Source organism: Taudactylus pleione, unplaced genomic scaffold, assembly GCF_031769625.1.
Source record: "Taudactylus pleione unplaced genomic scaffold, aTauple2 ptg000148l, whole genome shotgun sequence".
NCBI classification, from domain to species: domain Eukaryota; kingdom Metazoa; phylum Chordata; class Amphibia; order Anura; family Myobatrachidae; genus Taudactylus; species Taudactylus pleione.
In genome coordinates, this window is record NW_028284550.1 from 361,031 (window position 1) to 379,710 (window position 18,680).

The following is an 18,680-nucleotide window of genomic DNA, read 5'->3' on the forward strand; positions in this document are numbered from 1 at the left end:
TCTGGTCGCCATGGAGACCTGCCCCCGGGTTTTGTCAAGCCCTGGTATATACATTACTGCAGTTTTTTTTCAGTAAGTCTTTACTCAACAACTGTATTACACTATGACATAGGCATGCATTTCTATGAGGGGTGCGGTGCCTAATGCCGTGCTGGTGTACTTCCGTAGCTTGCGTCGCACCGTCTCACCTTCTGCCCGTATGTTGCTCAGATGGTCCCGGACTTCCAAGCTGGACACGGACATGACTACTGTACCTAGGAGGAAGGAGATGACGTGAGAACAGTCCTTCCTCAATGCCGACCGATACGCCCTACCGGACCGAGGACTACACAAAAAGATTTGGGTTTTAAGTGAGAATCATCACTGGCACTTTTGGCCTCAGATCCAGAGTTTCACCTATACTGTAGGTGCTCGCACACCAGGAGCAGATTCAACCTCGCACCAGAGTGCAAGGTCCACTGTACGCCTTGAAGAAAGGAGGATAGGCAGAGATGAACAGACAGTAAAAGACAGACACACAGGTTCTCACCGGAGATACTCTTGCTCTTCGTCCCGCTCGATCCCCCACACAGGGCCCTGCAGGAGAGAGAATACGCCGTGCTGGGCCATTTCCTGCTCCAACAGTGTGTCACACTAATCCACATTAATACCGGCCCTAAATCACCGGCCTAACAAACTACAGTATTAATGTACAGTAGGCCTCACAGAGGGCCTACCTGTTATGGTGGAAGAGGCAGCGGGGGGGAACTTCTTTAGCTCTTTCGCTTTTTCACCGCCGTAGTCCTCTTCGGTCCTCAGTTTCTTTCTTCTGTCGCTGGCACGTCCTGGCCAGCGGCGCCGCCTCTTCCTCTCTTTAGACCTGGTGGTCTAGGTAGGGGTTAATGTACAGTAGGCCTCACAGAGGATCTACCTGTTATGGTGGAAGAGGCTGCAGGGGGGGGGGGGGGGCTTCTTTAGCTCCTTTGCTTTCCACCCACCCCCACAGTCCTCTCCGGTCCTCAGCAGATTGAATAACAATAATGGAAACATTACAGTACTGTAATTGTTGATCTATGCAATTTAACATTACTGTTATTCAATCTTCAAGACTTCCTGTAGAATAGAAATGTACACAGTAATAACATTATACAGTACAGTATTACCCACCACCGTACAATACTCTACCTTTTTTTCTGGATGACTGGAAACATATGTTGATCCTTTTTTCTACATCACCGCACCTTCAAGTCTCAAGTCGTGTTTGTTGATTGATCTCTACTTGGTGGCCGTGTGACTGTCCTCCATGCTTGTTTCCTTGGCATGCGCAGCACCCCATTCAATGTGTTCTTTATCCGGTTCAGTTCCTCTTTTCCAATCCTGTACCTCGTCCGACATCTTGAGAGGATATCTTCTTTTAAATTGTTGGGGATCGGTACTTTCTTCCGACTGCCATCAAAGTTCACACGCTTGGTCCAATTGCAATAAAGGTTGTAGGGCACATGTTCTTGAAATATTGCTTGGGCATATCGATGCATCTCACCATTGCCAGCTCTGTAAAGTTCATTGTCCTTCTCAGCGGTGATTACAGCCAGTGGTATATCTGGCAAGGGTGTTCCAAATACAGTCTGTGGTGCTGGGGTGCTCGACATGACAGGCGTTCCTGGTGAAAGTACAGGTAAGCTTGTATTATTGACTCTCGATTCTTCAGCTGACAGTTCGGGCAGGCGATACGAGGCCACTGGTGCACTCTCCAAATGAGGCAGGCTGGATGATGGCACTGGTGTACTCTCCGAATGAGGCAGGCTGGATGATGGCACTGGTGTACTCTCCGAATGAGGCAGGCTGGATGATGGCACTGGTGTCATGTCCAAGTGTTCTGATGCCACTGTAGTGTCCATGTCTAGCAAATGGAATGATGGTGCAGTCTCCAAGTTGTAATCCTCAGGGTCGGTGTAGTCCTCAGGGTCAATTTCATCAGGTGTGGCCATTTCGTACTGTACTGCCTGGTCATGTCTGTTCCTGGTACGCTGGGCAGCAGCCTCTTGACATTCTTCTTTAGTTTGCCGGATGGCTTCTTTCATTGCTTCTGCAATGGTGTCCTTCAGCCCTTCTTTCAAAGTGTCAATTTTCGCCTCCAGATGACACACTTTTCCCACGAGGTCTCTCACCATCTGAGCACAGCTACATGTGCATGCATTCTCTTCTTGAAAGGACAGTTTTCGACGGATTGATGAATGGGATGCATCTTTCACGCGTGTACAAACCAGAGGCTCCAAGGTGTCCAGTTCTTCATTCAGTGGATTTGGTGCATCGATCACTGGTCTTTCCTCCTGGGTCTCCACGTTCATCGGTCCATTATCTCCGAAGTGCTGCATCAAAGACTTTTATTTATTATTATTTTTTTTAAATCTTCACTACAGGATTAAACAGAAATCACTTGGTGGTGTGTGAATTCTGTCATGTATACCAACACATACAGGTATCGACGCACACACAGCATTGCATAAATATCGAGCAATTGAAGTTCAATATTCTTAAGCAAGTTTACTGAGGTACAGTAGACTCTCCTCAACTTCCCACCACCTGCCATTTCTATGCTACTCTATGCCACCCAGCTGTACTGTATTTTACATGGAACCACAATGCACAAGACATTGTATTTTACACATTACAGCGATGTTGCCGCAAGTGTGCGCTTTAAAACGCACAGTACAGACACATTCATAGCGGCACATTAGTTGTCCTAGCAAATGGGGGATGGTGTCCTTGGCAATGGTCACCATTCGTAGCCTTTTCAGGACACAAGGGCAGAGCAGACTGCTAATTACAGTAAATGGCTAACAGAACGTCCTTTATAATGGTAATGAAAGTCTCTTGTTTGCTTTGGGGGAAGGGACCTGATGCACTGTGTGTGACTCCCGACACACTGGGCATGCGCAGTACTACTTTATGAGCCTCCATACGCCACAGGTACGGATCGGCTCCACTGGGCATGCACCAGATATCCCATTGTAGGCCCCCTGGAGCTGACAGCCACCACAGCGCCGACAGTGCAGCAAGTTCGCGTTTTAAAACGCACATTCAATGTGTAATACAGAGACCCCTCTTTCAAACAGAGCCCACTAACCAGTTTCTGAAGTCATGAAATCACTATAGTGTCAAAGGGGTCTATTTACTAAGCAGTGTTAGGTGACAGAGTGAAAAGTGATTAGGTGCCAGCCAATCAGCTCCCCACTGTCATTTTTCAAACACAGCCTGTGAGATGACAGTTGGGAGCTGATTGGCTGGCACCTTATCACTTTTCACTCTGTCTCCTAACACTGCTTAGTAAATAGACCCCTAAGTCTGGTACAGTTCCGCAAGCGTGCGTCTTAAAACGCACATTCAGATTATAGGAAACCGACACATTCATAGCGGCATTTTAGTTGTCCAAGCAGATGGGGGATGGAGTCCTTGGCAATGGTCACCATTCCACGCCTTTTCAGGACACAAGGGTAGACCTTGAGCTGATTGCTTACAGTAAATGCTAACACAGCGTCCTTTATTATGGTTATGAAAGGCTCTTGCTTGCTTTGGGGGAAGGGACCTGATGCACTGTGTGTGACTCCCGACCCACTGGGCATGCACAGTGCTATGATCTTCCATACGCCATGGCATAGCACGAACTGGCGTATGGAGCGGCTAAACTGGGCATGCGCCAGAGATCCCATTGCAACCCCTCCACTGGGCATGCGCCAGAGATCCAATTGCAACCCCTCCACTGGGCATGCGCCAGAGATCCCATTGGCTGTGACTCCCTACCCACTGGGCATGCGTAGTACTATGATCCTCAATACGCCACAGGCATATGGAGTGGCTCCACTGGGCATGCGCCAGAGATCCCATTGCAACCCCCTGATCTGACAGCCACCACAGCGCCGACGTGCCGACATTGCCGCAAGTTTGCGGTTTTAAACGCACAATCAGTTTGTAATGCCTCACTTTTAAACAGCCCAATACTAGTTTCACCATAGTGTACAGAGCCGACAGTGCCGAAAAAAAATAATTTTCCAGGGCTTGAACCCGGGACCAGCATTGTTGCAAAGCGATCACCTAACCTTTAGCCCACAAGCCAGCTATATCAAGAACCGCACATAGCGGCCTCATCCTTGTGCACCAAAATATTATACTAGTACATATATACACAGTACCCCACCATTAGAGAATACTTCATCCCATCTCATTGAAAGCTGTGTGTGCATCTCATTAATCTACAGTATCGGTTTTATCGTCATAACTCGGGCAACTACACTACTGTACAGTTATGTACTGATTTGCGTCCCATTCTAAGAGCTTATGTGATATTAAAAAGATTGGTTGTGCGAACATGCAATATGCAAATACAGTGCGTGAATGTGATATCCATCCAATTTAACAGTGTGGTATTCAGTATAAATGACATCAGCGGAGCACTCGCCACCCAGCGGTTAAGCGCTGTATTACATGCTGCAGCGTATCCTTCGTTGAAGAATACCACGGTACGTCAAAGTCCAGCCATCACGTAACGTTCCATGGCGCGACACAGAGGCCTGAATGGCGCGCTATGAGCAACAAACTAGCTGGGTACATCTGTATATAACAAGGACACCATTGGAATACGTTCAGATTCCAATGTACACATCCAGTTGTCCTATATGGAATTCACAGCACAAAATGCTATTAGGCACAGTCCGCACGGCACAGATCCCGGTGACCCTATGGACAAACTGCACGGCACAGATCCCGCCTTCCCTATGGGCAGACAGCACGGCACAGATCCTACCGACCGCACAGATCCCGCTGACTCTATGGGCAGACCGCACTGCACTGACCCTATGGGCAGACCGCACTGCACAGATCCCGGCGACCCTATGGACAAACCGCACGGTACAGATCCCACTGACCCTATGGGCAGACCGCACGGCACAGATCCTACCGACCGCACAGATCCCGCTGACCCTATGGGCAGACCGCACTGCACAGATCCCGGCGACCCTATGGACAAACCGCACGGCACAGATCCCGCCGACCCTATGGGCAGACCGCACTGCACAGATCCCACTGACCCTATGGACAAAGCGCACGGCACAGATCCTACCGACCGCACAGATCCCACTGACCCTATGGGCAGACCGCACGGCACAGATCCTACCGACCGCACAGATCCCGCTGACTCTATGGGCAGACCGCACTGCACTGACCCTATGGGCAGACCGCACTGCACAGATCCCGCCGATCCTATGGGCAGACCGCACGGCACAGATCCCACTGACCCTATGGGCAGACCGCACGGCACAGATCCCACTGACCCTATGGGCAGACCGCACTGCACAGAACCTGCTGACCCTATGGGCAGGCCGCACTGCACAGATCCCACTGACCCTATGGGCAGACCGCACGGCACAGATCCTACCGACCGCACAGATCCCGCTGACTCTATGGGCAGACCACACTGCACTGACCCTATGGGCAGACCGCACTGCACAGATCCCGCCGACCCTATGGGCAGACCGCACAGCACAGATCCCACTGACCCTATGGGCAGACCGCATGGCACAGATCCCACTGACCCTATGGGCAGACCGCACGGCACAGATCCCACTGACCCTATGGGCAGACCGCACTGCACAGATCTCACTCACCCTATGGGCAGACCCCACTGCACAGATCCCCACACTGCACAGATCTCACTCACCCTATGGGCAGACCCCACTGCACAGATCTCACTGACCCTATGGGCAGAACCCGCTGTACAGATCCCACTGACCCTATGGGCACAGAACCCGCCGACTCTATGGTCCAGACCCCAATGCACAGATCATGACGCACAGCCACCTGAGCAGGAGCTAACCCACTGCAGTACATACGCCCAACATACTGTAATAGCATCATAGCACAGGACTGACCCTAGCACCAACATCCCTTCATCTGTACAGTACATAGCAACCTCTTCTATACATTCTATCTATTACATCCACCGTAAGAGCACAAAGTGTCAGTAAGAGGAGACCTTACCTCCAGTTTCTTAATGATCTCTTCTTTATCCAACGGGACCCTCTGCTTGTGTTTCGGGAGGACAACAGTAGACTCTGCAGAAGAAGTTATCATTAGCAAGGCTATTACAGTACATAAATGTGACAGCATTCAACGAGGGGACCACCCCACAGACCCCCGCCCCCTAGAAGGGCCAGCTTTTCCCAGGCTCCTCAACGAGCAGACGTGCGAGATACCGGTGGATGGTTGTAGAAAGGTGCATTGTGATTGGACAGACAGCTGCGTCCATAGGACAGCCTATCACATGTGGATGGGAACCCACAAGGTGTACAACCAGCTGAAGCCACGGAACTCATGGGGGGGGGGAGTGGGATCCCCGCCAATCTTATAGCCGAGCAGAAGTATGGTGTATTATATTCCTAACCAGATCTCATATTGCTATACCTCACAGTCTCACACGTATACACCATTGTGTTCCATGATACGCCAGTAGAGGGCACTGCAATCAAATAGTTATCTACTGCTTTGATATTGGTCCCAAGCTAACAATAGAGCTGAGACGATGAACACGTGCTGTAATGTACTTGTGTTCCTAGTCAATGAATATTCAGGATGCATCTGACACTACTAAGAGATCATATGCTAGGACCCCAGTTTTGATAAAGGGAGCAGATCCGTAGCTTTGTCCGAGTCACCGGATAGAAGTTAAGGAAAGCAGATACATCAGCGAATTTCAAGGTGTGTTTGACTAGGTACAGAGCCCTGTACTCAATCCAGATCTCTCCAGCTCATTGGTCAGGCACCCAGTTTAAGGGCCAATCCAGTCAACGGAATGTTCACAGCATCAGAACCTGAATAATAGGATATTTGCAGCAGTACAGAGTACTTTAGGAAAGAAGTGCACTGATCACATGGGAGGCACTAACCAGTCCCCTCACTGCATTAGTGACAACAGGGCGGCAAGTGTCATGATGTGAGGAGGGGGCTGGCGGCGCATGGAAAGCCACAGACTGAGAGTTATATAGTGGATGGCGCAGGGTCCCCCAGCAGCACAGAGTATATCAGGAGATGAGTGATGTGTTAGTGAGGACAGGGCTGCATGTGACAGGGGCAGTGACATGATGTGAGGAGGGGAATGGAGGAAGCAGGAAGACACAGACTGAGAGTTATATAGTGGGAGGAGCAGGGTCCCCAGCAGCACAGAGTATATCAGGATATGAGTGATGTGTTAGTGAGCACAGGGCTGCATGTGACAGAGGAGGTGACATAATGTGAGGAGGGGAATGGAGGAAGCAGGAAGCCACAGACTGAGAGTTAGATAGAGGAAGGAGCAGGATTCCCCAGCAGCACAGAGTAAATCAGGAGATGAGTGATGTGTTAGTGAGGACAGGGCTGCATGTGTTACGGGCAGTGACATGATGTGAGGAGGGGAATGGAGGCAGCAGGAAGCCACAGACTGAGGGTTATATAGTGGGAGGAGCAGGGTTCCCGAGCAGCACAGAGAATATCAGGAGATGAGTGATGTGTTCGTGAGGACAGGGCTGCATGTGACAGGGGCAGTGACATGATGTGAGGAGGGGAATGGAGGAAGCAGGAAGCCACAGACAGTTATATAGTGGGAGGAGTAGGGTCCCCAGCAGCACAGAGTAAATCAGGAGATGCGTGATGTGTTAGTGAGGACAGGGCTGCATGTGACAGGGGCAGTGACATGATGTGAGGAGGGGAATGGAGGGAGCAGGAAGCCACAGACTGAGAGTTATATAGTGGGAGGATCAGGGTCCCCCAGCAGCACAGAGTATATCAGGAGATGAGTGATGTGTTAGTGAGGACAGGGCTGTATGTGACAGGGGCAGTGACATGATGTGAGGAGGGGAATGGAGGCAGCAGGAAGCCACAGAATGAGGGTTATATAGTGGGAGGAGCAGAGTTCCCCAGCAGCACAGAGTATATCAGGAGATGAGTGGCTGCATGTGACAGGGGCAGTGACATGATGTGAGGAGGGGAATGGAGGCAGCAGGAAGCCACAGACAGTTATTTAGTGGGAGGAGCAGGGTCCCCAGCAGCACAGAGTAAATCAGGAGATGAGTGATGTGTTAGTGAGCACAGGGCTGCATGTGACAGAGGAGGTGACATGATGTGAGGAGGGGAATGGAGGCAGCAGGAAGCCACAGACTGAGAGTTATATAGAGGAAGGAGCAGGATTCCCCAGCATCACAGAGTAAATCAGGAGATGAGTAATGTGTTAGTGAGGACAAGGCTGCATGTGTTATGGGCAGTGACATGATGTGAGGAGGGGAATGGAGGCAGCAGGAAGCCACAGAATGAGGGTTATATAGTGGGAGGAGCAGAGTTCCCCAGCAGCACAGAGTATATCAGGAGATGAGTGGCTGCATGTGACAGGGGCAGTGACATGATGTGAGGAGGGGAATGGAGGCAGCAGGAAGCCACAGACAGTTATTTAGTGGGAGGAGCAGGGTCCCCAGCAGCACAGCGTAAATCAGGAGATGAGTGATGTGTTAGTGAGCACAGGGCTGCATGTGACAGAGGAGGTGACATGATGTGAGGAGGGGAATGGAGGCAGCAGGAAGCCACAGACTGAGAGTTATATAGAGGAAGGAGCAGGGTCCCCAGTAGCACAGAGTATATCAGGAGATGAGTGATGTGTTAGTGAGGACAGGGCTGCATGTGACAGGGGCAGTGACAGGATGTGAGGAGGGGAATGGAGGTGTCGGAAGCACCTCTGTATGAAACAAACTTCTTGCATCTAAGTGGCTTGTTTGATAACAGTAAATATATCAACATCCGAATCCATGTATTAAATACACAGATCACCATAAGATACAACTTACTTTCTTTCTGTATCTTCCTCACTTTGATCTTCAGCTCACGAGGGAGCAGTTTCCAATCTGGAAAACAAACAGCAAGAATAACAAAGTGTCCACAGCAATCGTTACACATCGGTGCTCGTAGTAATACTATACATGCAACAAACATATATTTAACTCAAAGTCTGAGTGAAATAATGCAATGAAATAGCCCGTCAATGCTTTAATAACAGCGTATCTGTGCTGTAACCGTGAACCAGAAAAGTATATAGCTAATAGGGCAGCACAGACGGTGTAATGGTTAGCATTACTGCCTCACAGCACTGAGGTCGTGGGTTCAATTCCCACCGCGGTCCTAACTGTGTGGAGTTTGTATATTCTCCCTGTGCTTGCATGGGTCACCTCCGGGTGCTCCAGTTTCCTCCCACACTCCAAAAATATACAGGTTGGTTAATTGGCTCCCAACAAAAAATTAACCCTAGTGTGTGTGTGTGTGTGTGTGTGTGTGTGCGCATGTGATAGGGAATATTGGTTGTAAGCTCCACTGGGGCAGGGACGGATGTGAATGGCCGATTATTCTCTGTAAAGTGCTGCGGAATATGTGTGCGCTATATAGATAACTGGTAATAAATAAATAATAGTTACCTTACTGTATGTGGATATTTCTGTGACAGAATAAAGGATAAATTCCTACTATACTCTCCTGGCTGCCATATCCCCAATTACAGTCTACAAATCAGCGGGGGCTTCATTAATATTATATGTTCTGATAAACAAGATCCGTGACCTGTGATGCCCCCTAAGCGTGTAGGGCGGGTGGTCTTTGTGTGTGATGCCCCTCATTACCCTTACAGCTTGGTGTCAGGAGATATATCGATGATTAATTTATTTTTTTTCTTAAATCATTAATGCCTACTGTCACATTTTCCATTTAAAGAGACTACTGACCTGGATTTCTTTACACCGAGAAATATAAATGTTTATGAACAAAAGAAAGCCGCCCCATAATATGAAACGGGCAGCTAAACCCAAATATTGAAATCTTTATTGTTAACTTTACAAAGCAAACAGTGCGACAGACTATTCCCCCATCACACACAATCACTCTACAGCTGAAAAACCTGACTACATTGCTGGTAATGCACATAAGAAGCTAAGGGGGGAATTCAATTAGACTCGTTCATTTAATGGGTGTGAAAAAGGGTGATAGCCTCTGGCTTTATCGCCCGGGGCTATTTAATTAGAGCCCCTTTTTCACCCAAGGCCCTTTTTTTTAAGCCCATTAAAGTAACAGGCGTTAATACCTGTTAACGGGCGTTAAGATCCGTACCTATGCGTTAACGGGGTCTATTGACTCATTAACAGCCTATGTATCTGGGATTTCTTTCCGGGTCTGATAGAAAATCTCCGTGAATAACTTTGCCTCGGCCTGTTTTGTCTCTTGCGACTCTTATAGAATCCGTAATGTTATGCTTTCAAAATGAGCGACAGCATGTAAAAGGACAAGGCCTGTTTACCAAGAGGGTCACATGCGCGGAGAGCTGCCGGAACGATCGGGCGAAGGCCATCTTTGCTCATTTTTCCTCGCACCCCATAGAGGCATGCGAGAAAATGAGTGAAATTGGCGACGATATTAAAGGGTAAAGTGCGCAGTTGGGCAAAACGCAGCTGCAGACGTGATTTTTTTTTTTAATGGCATGAGACTTCTCTGTAGCACGCAATGCCGGTGTTCCCGTAGATGAGCGACTGAATTGCAACCTCGCCATTTGCAAAATTCTTAAAATCTCTTACGGCGCATGCGTTACACAGAGCGTACGCACCTCGGCGCTATTGCGATAAGGACAGGCGGTATCGGAAATGTTGTGCAAAAATGATGGGCGCTCCTGGGCGACGGCTAGTAGCACTCACCATAACCGGTCCATTCAGTGGGCGTGTCATGGGACTGTCGCGGGCGTGTTATGCAAGCAGCTGCGTTTCCAGATGCACCGCTCCAGGCACAGGAGGCCATGGGCAGACGATGGCACTGCACCTGGCACTGAAAGCTTTGCTGGTTCGGCCGATGGTGACGTGTAATGACGCACCCATCGGCATTACAGTGTGCGCGGGCGCTAAACGTGGGCGCCTCAGAACTAGGCACTTTGACATGAAAAGGGAAAACAAGCATATAGGGCTGTCTGATGGATTCATTCATTAAGATGATTATTGATTTAATGAGCCATGATAATGTTACATTTAACCCACGTTTTATGGAGCCCCACAAACGTTCCAGAGCACCTCCCTCAGTTGTTGTAGAAATGGCTGATTCAGCCTGGGAGCAAACCACAGCCTGAGGTAATAACATCCACACGATAATAATCGCCCAGTGTCACCATTACAAACCAGAGAGATTTATTTCTGTTATGGAGAGTACAGTGGCAGTAATGGGGCCTAACCTTTGAAAGAACGTAGTGTGCCTTTGGATCTTTACTCTGATTAATAGGAAGGCACAGAGAAATGTGGAAGCTTACCGGGGTGCCAGTCAATAGCATTGTCAACAGGTCCAGACGTCTGATATTTATCAGAGTAACGTTCCACATCTGAGAGGAGAAGGAATAAAAAAAAAAAAAAAGGACAGATAAAAATAGACATGCATGCGTCACCGAGAGGCAAAATCAATATAACACGTAGATAGTGAGAGAAACAAGCCATGTGCCACCCAGAGCAGGGAGACAGGCGACAACGCTGAATACAGTCGCTCGCGGACTGCGTGACGGGACCAGTGCGCACCGAGACTTCACGGCTTTTCAGCAATAAATAAATATAATCTTCCTTATTTTTAAAATGACTGTCAGAGCCTTAACTGTAACTATAATCCTCATTATGTCAGCGTTGGTGGCATGCCGGAGGCCTGCTGTGCAGTATAAGGTAACCCATCCAACGCCACAGAGCAAATCCCACACAGACAGATGGTGTTATGGGGGTCTAACTAATTCATCTCCGCCGCTGGGTTATTAAGCTGTTAGACGTGTCGGCAGCAGATTGATCTCTCACGCCACAGAAGGAGACGAGAGGGTCTGACCCGAGAAACATTTAATTGGATGGAGGAATGTTTGTGCCTGGTGACAAGATGGCTGCTGCTTGCCAGTGAGTAACGACAGGCTGGAACAATCTGGGTGCAGGCACTATGCTCCCCTGCATTAAAAAAGGACCTTTCTATGTGTACATTGTGTTCTTTTTCTCCTTTTGAAAAGCAAAATCATAGGGCTGTATTGTAAAAATTCTTCCACATGAAGTTAAACGTTACATAGTTACCAAGGCTCAAGGGAGACAAAAGTCTGTCACGTTCAATACTTTCATATATGGACAGGCTGCATTATACAGAGGTCATAGGTGGCGCATTAAAGCCTGGATAAACGACCCTAATAATGTCGTCCAATATTCACAGCTGGAGATACCTTTCTTTGTAAGGAAGACATTAACATGCACGTCAGGAGCTGCCCAATTATCACACCCTAAGGGGTATATTTACTAATGTGAGAGTTTTTAGAAGTGGAGATGTTGCCCATAGCAACCAATCAGATTCTACTTATCATTTAACTAACACCTTCTAGAATATAATAGCTAGAATCTGATTGGTTGCTATGGGCAACATCTGCACGTCTAAGTTGGGAGCAAACCAGAAAAAGTGCAAATAACTGCACCTGGACAAACCATGATGAAGTGGGGTAAATGCATTTCATTAGTTTGCATGCAGGGTAAATACCGGCTGCTTTTGCATGTAGCCCACACATGCTGGACGGCTTTATTCTTATACTGCAATATAGATTTGAGTTAGGACACGTCCCTCCCACATCTAACTCTCTGCACATACTACAACAACAAGCCCTGGAGCAGGTAATCAGTGATACCCCTTCCTCTTGGCTGCCCTGTGTTAGACCCCACGGACGATCTGCTATTTCTTTCTTCTGGAATGGTGACCCCCAACTGTCCTCCATATTTCACATGTTCCCAAGCAGGCCTCCACATCGGCAGGAAGGATATGCGCCTAGTGTACAACAAACCGCCATTACTGCGTGCTTGTGCCTGCCCTGTACTAGGTACAAAAGATATTACTCCTAACGGCACGGTTGTGTAGTGGTTAGCATTACCGGCTCATAACCCTTAGATCATGAGTTCAATTCCCATCGTGGCCTATTTGTGTGGAGTTTGTATGTTCTTCCCATGTTTGTATGGGTTTCCTAGCACACTTGAAAAACGGGGGGCACAATAAAAATAAACAATAATAATAAGTAACAGGCATGTATATGCTCCAACTTGCCGATCGGCACGAGAATTTTGCATGAACAGGTCTTCTCTGAACTTCTTGAGATGACAGCAACCCCGCCACTATTTGATGGTCATCTTTACCTATCCTGATATCCTGCTTCATAGGGCTTTACATCCATCTTCTCCAGCACTCACTATTTTTATATTTAGCAGTGAACCCACCTCTGCTAACCTGCAGAGTTCCATGGCCAAGACACCATAGGCCAAGGATCGCCCGCGGTACAGGAGGAACCAACTCCTGACAGCTGCTGTCACATGACACGCCAGGGCTTACAGCACAGAGCGCAGATGTAAACGCCTGCAGATGCTGACTGTCGACGCAGAGAATCGGCTATATAATCTCAAGAACCTCCATCTGCAACGACTCAAACCCACCACAGAAACATCATGTCAATTCAGACACCAGCAGGGTGTCCCAAACCACCATTTTGGCTAGTTGGTAGGAAGGGGATTCACTCTAATAATGTTATTTATCTGTCTACTAAAGGGCGGTCACACCAAATATTGATTTGATTTAGATTTATCTTCTGTTCATTCACTTTGCATTTTGTTAATTGATAATCAAATAATCTATTAACAAATATATTTTTTAAAGCATTCTTACTTTGCAGTTTTTTTTCCACCAACCTAAAACTTTTGCCCAGTATATACGTCATGGAATAGATGACTAGTATCGCGTAGGACCGCTTCTAGCACGGCGAATTGCCGCAACTCGACGTGACATGTATTCCACAAGTGGACCTCTGGAGAGATGGTGACCCATGCCGTCTGTATAACTACCCACATGTCCCTGATAATTGCAGGTGTAGGATCTTTGGTGCGAATGGACCTGTCCACCACGTCCTATAAATGCTCAATTAGGTTCATATCGGGCAAACGTGGTGGTCACACCATTCGTCGGAACTCTCCAGAATGCTCCTCAAACCAATTATGGACGACTTGGGACTGATGACACTGTGCATTATCCTGCTTAAATATTCCATCTTTATGGGGGTACATGAAGTAAATGGTTGTCAAGCAATGCAACATAGCAGTTACTGGTTAATGACGTGTTCAGGCGAAAAAGTGGACCCAACCCATGCCACGTGAACACCTCACACCATAATGGAACCACCACCAGCCTGCACGGTGCCTCGTTGACAACTGGGGTCCATGGTCTCATGGGGTCTGCGCGACACCCGAACTCTACCATCAGCCCGAAGCAAGTGGAACCGTAACTCATCGGACCACGCCACATGTTGCGACGTCACGAGCCCAGGTGAGGGGCTGTGTCCGGTGTCGTAGTGTTAACAAGGGCACTCAGGTGCGTCATCTGCTCCCATATCCCATGGAAGATAAAGAACGCTGCACTGACCTGCTGGGTATGCGTCTGGTACCTCCGGCATTGGCGGATGTCATATGAGCCAGTGTCGCTTGTCTGTTACCACAAACAATTTTGGTCAGGCGCCGCTGGTCACGATCATTAAGTGCCTGTGGTTGGCCACTGCGGTGTCCACTGTGGGTGGTAATGCCTTCCATAAGGTATTCCCGGTACACGTGACACCGTAGATCGAGGGATGTTGAATGTCTGCACAACTTCAGAAATAGAATTGCCCATCCGTTGGGCACCCGCTATCATGCCCAGTTGGAACTCTGATAATTTACGTCGCCTTGCCATGAGCAGCCTAGCCAGTGTTCAAACTTACTCATGAGATGTCAGGTTACAACAGGTGCAGATCTGGGCATTTCCAAGATGCCACAGTGATGCCACCTACCATTACCTTTACATACTGTTGTCCCATGATTTTTGTTACTTCAGGGTTATATATAGGCTTCACTGTTAAGCCTCGTTGTGAGAATGTTGTTAACCGGCAGCCATCTTGAATGCCCTGAACATGTTTTTTTCTCTCAGATGCCAAAATATGTTTTCAACTGTATATAAGATGCTGTTGATTGTTGTGGTTGTCTGCTCACATAGACAGCAATGGAAAATGGAGTACGGTCTAATACAAGAGAGATGTCAGTTCAAGTTTCTTCCTGTTCCATTACTAACTATGGGAACAGACATTCACAGAGACAGCAATCACTAGACCTGATAGCAATTATGCCTGATGTTTACCTCCTTATACGCAGTAACAGCAATGGGTGGATTGTGAATCCGAACACTGGACCTGATTCAGACCTGCTCGCAAGCGGGTCGATGGTGTGCTCTACGCACGCGCAGCGGCCGCACTGCGCGTGCGTAAGCCCCAGAGCGAGAGAGAAATTCTCTCGCTCCGTGGCTCACTACAAAAGGGGCGGCTGTCGATGTTGATCGACAGCTCGCCCCGTTTTGTAGGCGTGGCGGAGGGGTGGCTTCACAAACGGAGGTGTTCCCATGCGAATGCCTGCCGTTTGTGGGCGGCCCCACTGACATCATCAGTGATGTCAGTGGAAGAGCTTCCAGCTCTATTAGAGCCAGAAGCTCTTTGGGGCTTGCGGCCACGAGACCCTACCACAAGGGTCTCGTCGCAAGCCCGATGGTCTTGACCATTGACCATCATCCTGGCCGCTCGCAATAGCTGTGGGTGGTCACCCACAGCTATGCGAGCAGCCAGGAGGCCTTACAGAAAAAACAAGAAAAACGCCCTGATTCAGAGTGAGCGCTCCTTCAGAGCGTCCGTCTGTGAATCAGGCCCACTGTGCTGAAAAGTCTTAAAGCTTTTTGCATCACCCTGGGTGAATCTGCATAATTCACATGAATCCTTAAAACTCCTGCCCATTATAACTAAAATCTAAAAATAAAAAAAAAACCTCGCCCACTGACGCTGATTCGACCGTGATGCGCAAGCACTGAGCCAAAGTTTTGCCCAAACCCCACAAACTGAATTTCCTCATCTTCTGATACCTCAAACAATGGAAAGCAAATAAAATAGCCATGTACAGTAAAATGACCCATAGGCAAATATAATCTGTGAGGACTATACATGATCAGAGACATCACAATAACTCAAGTAAAGCCACTACAAAATCCCTGTTGCCGATCTGGCCGACATGTCGTTCCAAATCGCGTGGAAACGACATATCGGGGCGATATCGCTCCAGTGTGTACTTTAGAGACAGATATCTGTTGTAAAAGAGAAGAAACTTGTCCTACATTGTTATCACTGAGACAAACGGAAATCAACATAAGAAAGACGTAAAGTGCTTTCAGACATCACAGAGCAGAGCCGCCAATGACATGTTACACAGCAGTACAACAGCAAGTACAAGGTACCTTTCTTCGGATCCGCCGGTTTTATGTAGTAAGGGAGACTCTTCATTGAGCCCCGTAATTCCTGTTTCAACGCCAGCATATATTCCACCTCCTCGCCTGTCTGCAGAGGTACGGGATTAAAATCTAAGGCCTAGTACAAGAAGAGGAGATCAGTCAAATGTTTCGCCTTAATCCCAGACAGGGTGAAAAATTCAATCAACAGAGCAAATGACGAGTCGCTATACGGTAATCATAGCAAGCAGACGCAGCTCCACAGACGTAGGGGCTGATCCAACTAACCGCAAAGCTCCGTAGTAACCCTGCGCTCCAGGTCTCTGTGTACATTACCGGTAATCAGACGCAGTTTCCTGGCCTCGCAAGCCGGCCAACCTGAGTAAGCTGAGGCTTTCTCAGCTTGCTGGCAGCCCGGCACCGTCCACCGATGGTTGCGATGTTGATCCCAGCCTGCGACCTCCATCGCAGTGCTGGGATCGCAAATGCAGCAGGGGGTGTCATAGAACTCCTGCTGCATTTGAATATTAGCAAAGACGGAATTGCAAAGCTGCCTGCATGCGCTACACACTACAGTATATGCCTGCGTGCAACTTTGCAATTCCGTCTGATGATGAATGAATCACCTCCTATGTATTTTTTGATTTGCTTTGGGCCCTGTAGATATGGAAATACCATTCTGAAACACGCTGCATTCTGGCCAGATTTAGGGAGCAGTGTAACGCAAAAGTTATGTCCTGTCATCCGTATCTAATATCAAACATCAGGCAACAGTAATGGGGAACCGTAGACAAATTCAGAAGACTATTTCATTCTCAAAAAAAAGATAACACCAAATAGCCATACTTACAGGGAACAAAGGCGGAGGTTGAAGGGTGGGTGGAGGTAAAGTTTCACCCCTTCCGATGCCCATAGCCTGAATGTTAAAGGTCATCTGACCCCGGCCAAGACCTCTACCTCTTCCTGCCATCTTGGGAGCAGTACCTGGCTAATAACAAATAAATCCGCCCTGTGTGTAAAATAGACACAACAGCTACAATTCATTCCTACACATAAAAAAACACTACATTATAAATAGATGGCATCAGCAGCAGATAAACGAGCCATTCTCAGAGGCACAAGTGGTATATGATATAGTCACACAGCAATGTTCATCTTGGGGGTGTCACCAGAATAAGAACAAGTGTACTGTGTACAAGGGTAGTAAATGTGTAGACTGGATAAGGGGGTTTAAAAAGGTGGCTTGGGAATTTCGTAAGCTTGTCTAATTTTTAGGGAACACTTGAAAGCTTAGGGTGGGTACACACACTTGCATGATATCGGCCCGATTTGCCGAAATCGGAACGACAAATCGGTCATATCGTGCAGTGTGTATGCCCGACCGCGTGCCCCTGCGGGTCACGTGCGATAACGTGTGATTGGCCGTGCTGCACGGCCAACCAAAAGATATCACATGCAGTGTATATTAATGAAGAATGGAATGACACATCGTTCCTTCGTTTATTAACCGGCAATCTTACATGGTCCGGGGCGAGGGTAAATCATCCCGACCAACGGCAAGATAGCCGGTCGTACAAGTGTGTGCTCGACCTTAGATGACAGGAGAGACTTCAACAGCAGTAAAGTGAGGTGCAGACTTTTGGCTCCACGTTAGGGCAGTCAATGGCTCTGTATGACAAAGGAAGTATTTTACACTTATAGGAACCTTCGACTGTTACCTATCATTTTATACAGAGTACTTGATCAATGTTAGCTAGAAGCTTATTGGTTGTTTTGGGCAACTTGTCCATTCTGTTTAGAAGATTTTATACCCACAGCACCCCCACAGACCCTAGTCTCCCGGGTTATTGCCAGACTTAAGCTGGGTACACACTATACCAGTGGTTCACAAACTTTCTGAATCACGGCGCACTAGAGTACCAGCATTTTTTTTCACCCCTGAGCCAAAAGTTTGTTATACCTCTTTTCCACCAAAAACCCAGGTCCGACCTGGGTTTTTTGGACATGGTTCCAACCCTGGTCAGACCCATTTACACTGCACCTTCGATGTGGATTACTCCCAGGTCAGCCCTGTTCACACTGAACTCAGGTCTGCCCTGCTAAACCTGTGAGGTCATAAAAAGTGGGAGGTGAATACTCCACAACCACCAATCAGCTCATTTTAGGTATGACCCAGGTCAGATAACCCGGGTTGCACCGTTTACACTGCACCATTACCCGGGTCCATCCTTGGTCCAACCCTGGTAGCTACCTGGGTTGGATTGCTGGGTCACTTGACCTGGGTTATTTTTAAGGGACCAATTTACACTGAGCTGCGACCCGGGAAGACCCAG

At 48.2% G+C, this 18,680-nt stretch overlaps 2 protein-coding genes across 4 annotated transcripts in view; one reads left to right on the plus strand and one right to left on the minus strand.

The window, feature by feature from the left end:
* The window catches only part of ANKRD34A (ankyrin repeat domain 34A), a 114,952-nt gene that overhangs the window by 53,015 nt on the left and 43,257 nt on the right, over positions 1–18,680 (plus strand). The gene's annotated exons all lie outside the window — the stretch shown is intronic.
* Positions 1–18,680, minus strand: part of POLR3GL (RNA polymerase III subunit GL) — a 61,536-nt gene that overhangs the window by 8,344 nt on the left and 34,512 nt on the right. For all 3 annotated transcript variants that reach the window (XM_088474163.1, XM_088474164.1, XM_088474162.1), the window contains exons 2-6: positions 17,198–17,356; positions 16,357–16,486; positions 11,324–11,392; positions 8,841–8,897; positions 6,013–6,086 (exon numbers count right to left, since the gene is read on the minus strand). In XM_088474163.1, the coding sequence (XP_088330289.1) occupies positions 6,013–6,086; positions 8,841–8,897; positions 11,324–11,392; positions 16,357–16,486; positions 17,198–17,317 (450 nt within the window). In that variant the 5' untranslated portion in view covers positions 17,318–17,356. The remainder of the gene's footprint in view (positions 1–6,012; positions 6,087–8,840; positions 8,898–11,323; positions 11,393–16,356; positions 16,487–17,197; positions 17,357–18,680) is intronic.